Source organism: Sinocyclocheilus anshuiensis, unplaced genomic scaffold, assembly GCF_001515605.1.
Source record: "Sinocyclocheilus anshuiensis isolate Anshui unplaced genomic scaffold, SAMN03320099.WGS_v1.1 scaffold208, whole genome shotgun sequence".
Classification (NCBI taxonomy): domain Eukaryota; kingdom Metazoa; phylum Chordata; class Actinopteri; order Cypriniformes; family Cyprinidae; genus Sinocyclocheilus; species Sinocyclocheilus anshuiensis.
In genome coordinates, this window is record NW_015557186.1 from 1,651,331 (window position 1) to 1,651,835 (window position 505).

General features: G+C 40.4%; 1 protein-coding gene across 1 annotated transcript in view; it reads right to left on the reverse strand.

Moving 5' to 3' along the window:
* The window catches only part of LOC107678737 (uncharacterized protein C14orf132-like), a 9,687-nt gene extending 9,287 nt beyond the window's left edge, over positions 1-400 (reverse strand). Inside the window, exon 1 of the mRNA XM_016474114.1 lies at positions 264-400. Coding sequence (XP_016329600.1) covers positions 264-290 — 27 coding nt within the window. The 5' untranslated portion in view covers positions 291-400. The remainder of the gene's footprint in view (positions 1-263) is intronic.
* Positions 401-505: the final 105 nt, after the last annotated feature.

The window sequence follows — 505 nt, forward strand, 5'->3', positions numbered from 1 at the left end:
TATAGTCACTTTGTTAACCAGAATAAATACAGTAAATATAAATAATAAATAAATATGCATAAATAAGTAAGCCAGTAAACTAAACTAGTCTCTATGACATTGGTTAAACTGCACAGAAAGGCATGAAGAAGCTGTCAGAAGAAGTGAAATCATGTCATGAGGATCTTGAGCTCTAAACTCGCGTGTTGCACCGTTTCAAAGTGAACAGGCTGATGTTTATGTAACACTCGTATCTTAAATGAATAATGCCAAACGTCTCATACCTGCGCAGCCATGAATGAAAGATCCATGATGAGCACGTGTGTTTAATTCCTGGATGGGATGAAGTGATTCTTCAGTTCCTCACGGGATTTTCACAGCAGAAAAGTTTCCAAACGTCCTCCGAGTTCATCCTTACAGGTCCATCATGAAACACAGCGATCATGAACGAGTGGAGCTGGAGAGAGCAGAGCAGAACAGAGAGACAAACAGTGTTGTGGCTGTGAGAGACTCTCTCTCTCTCTCT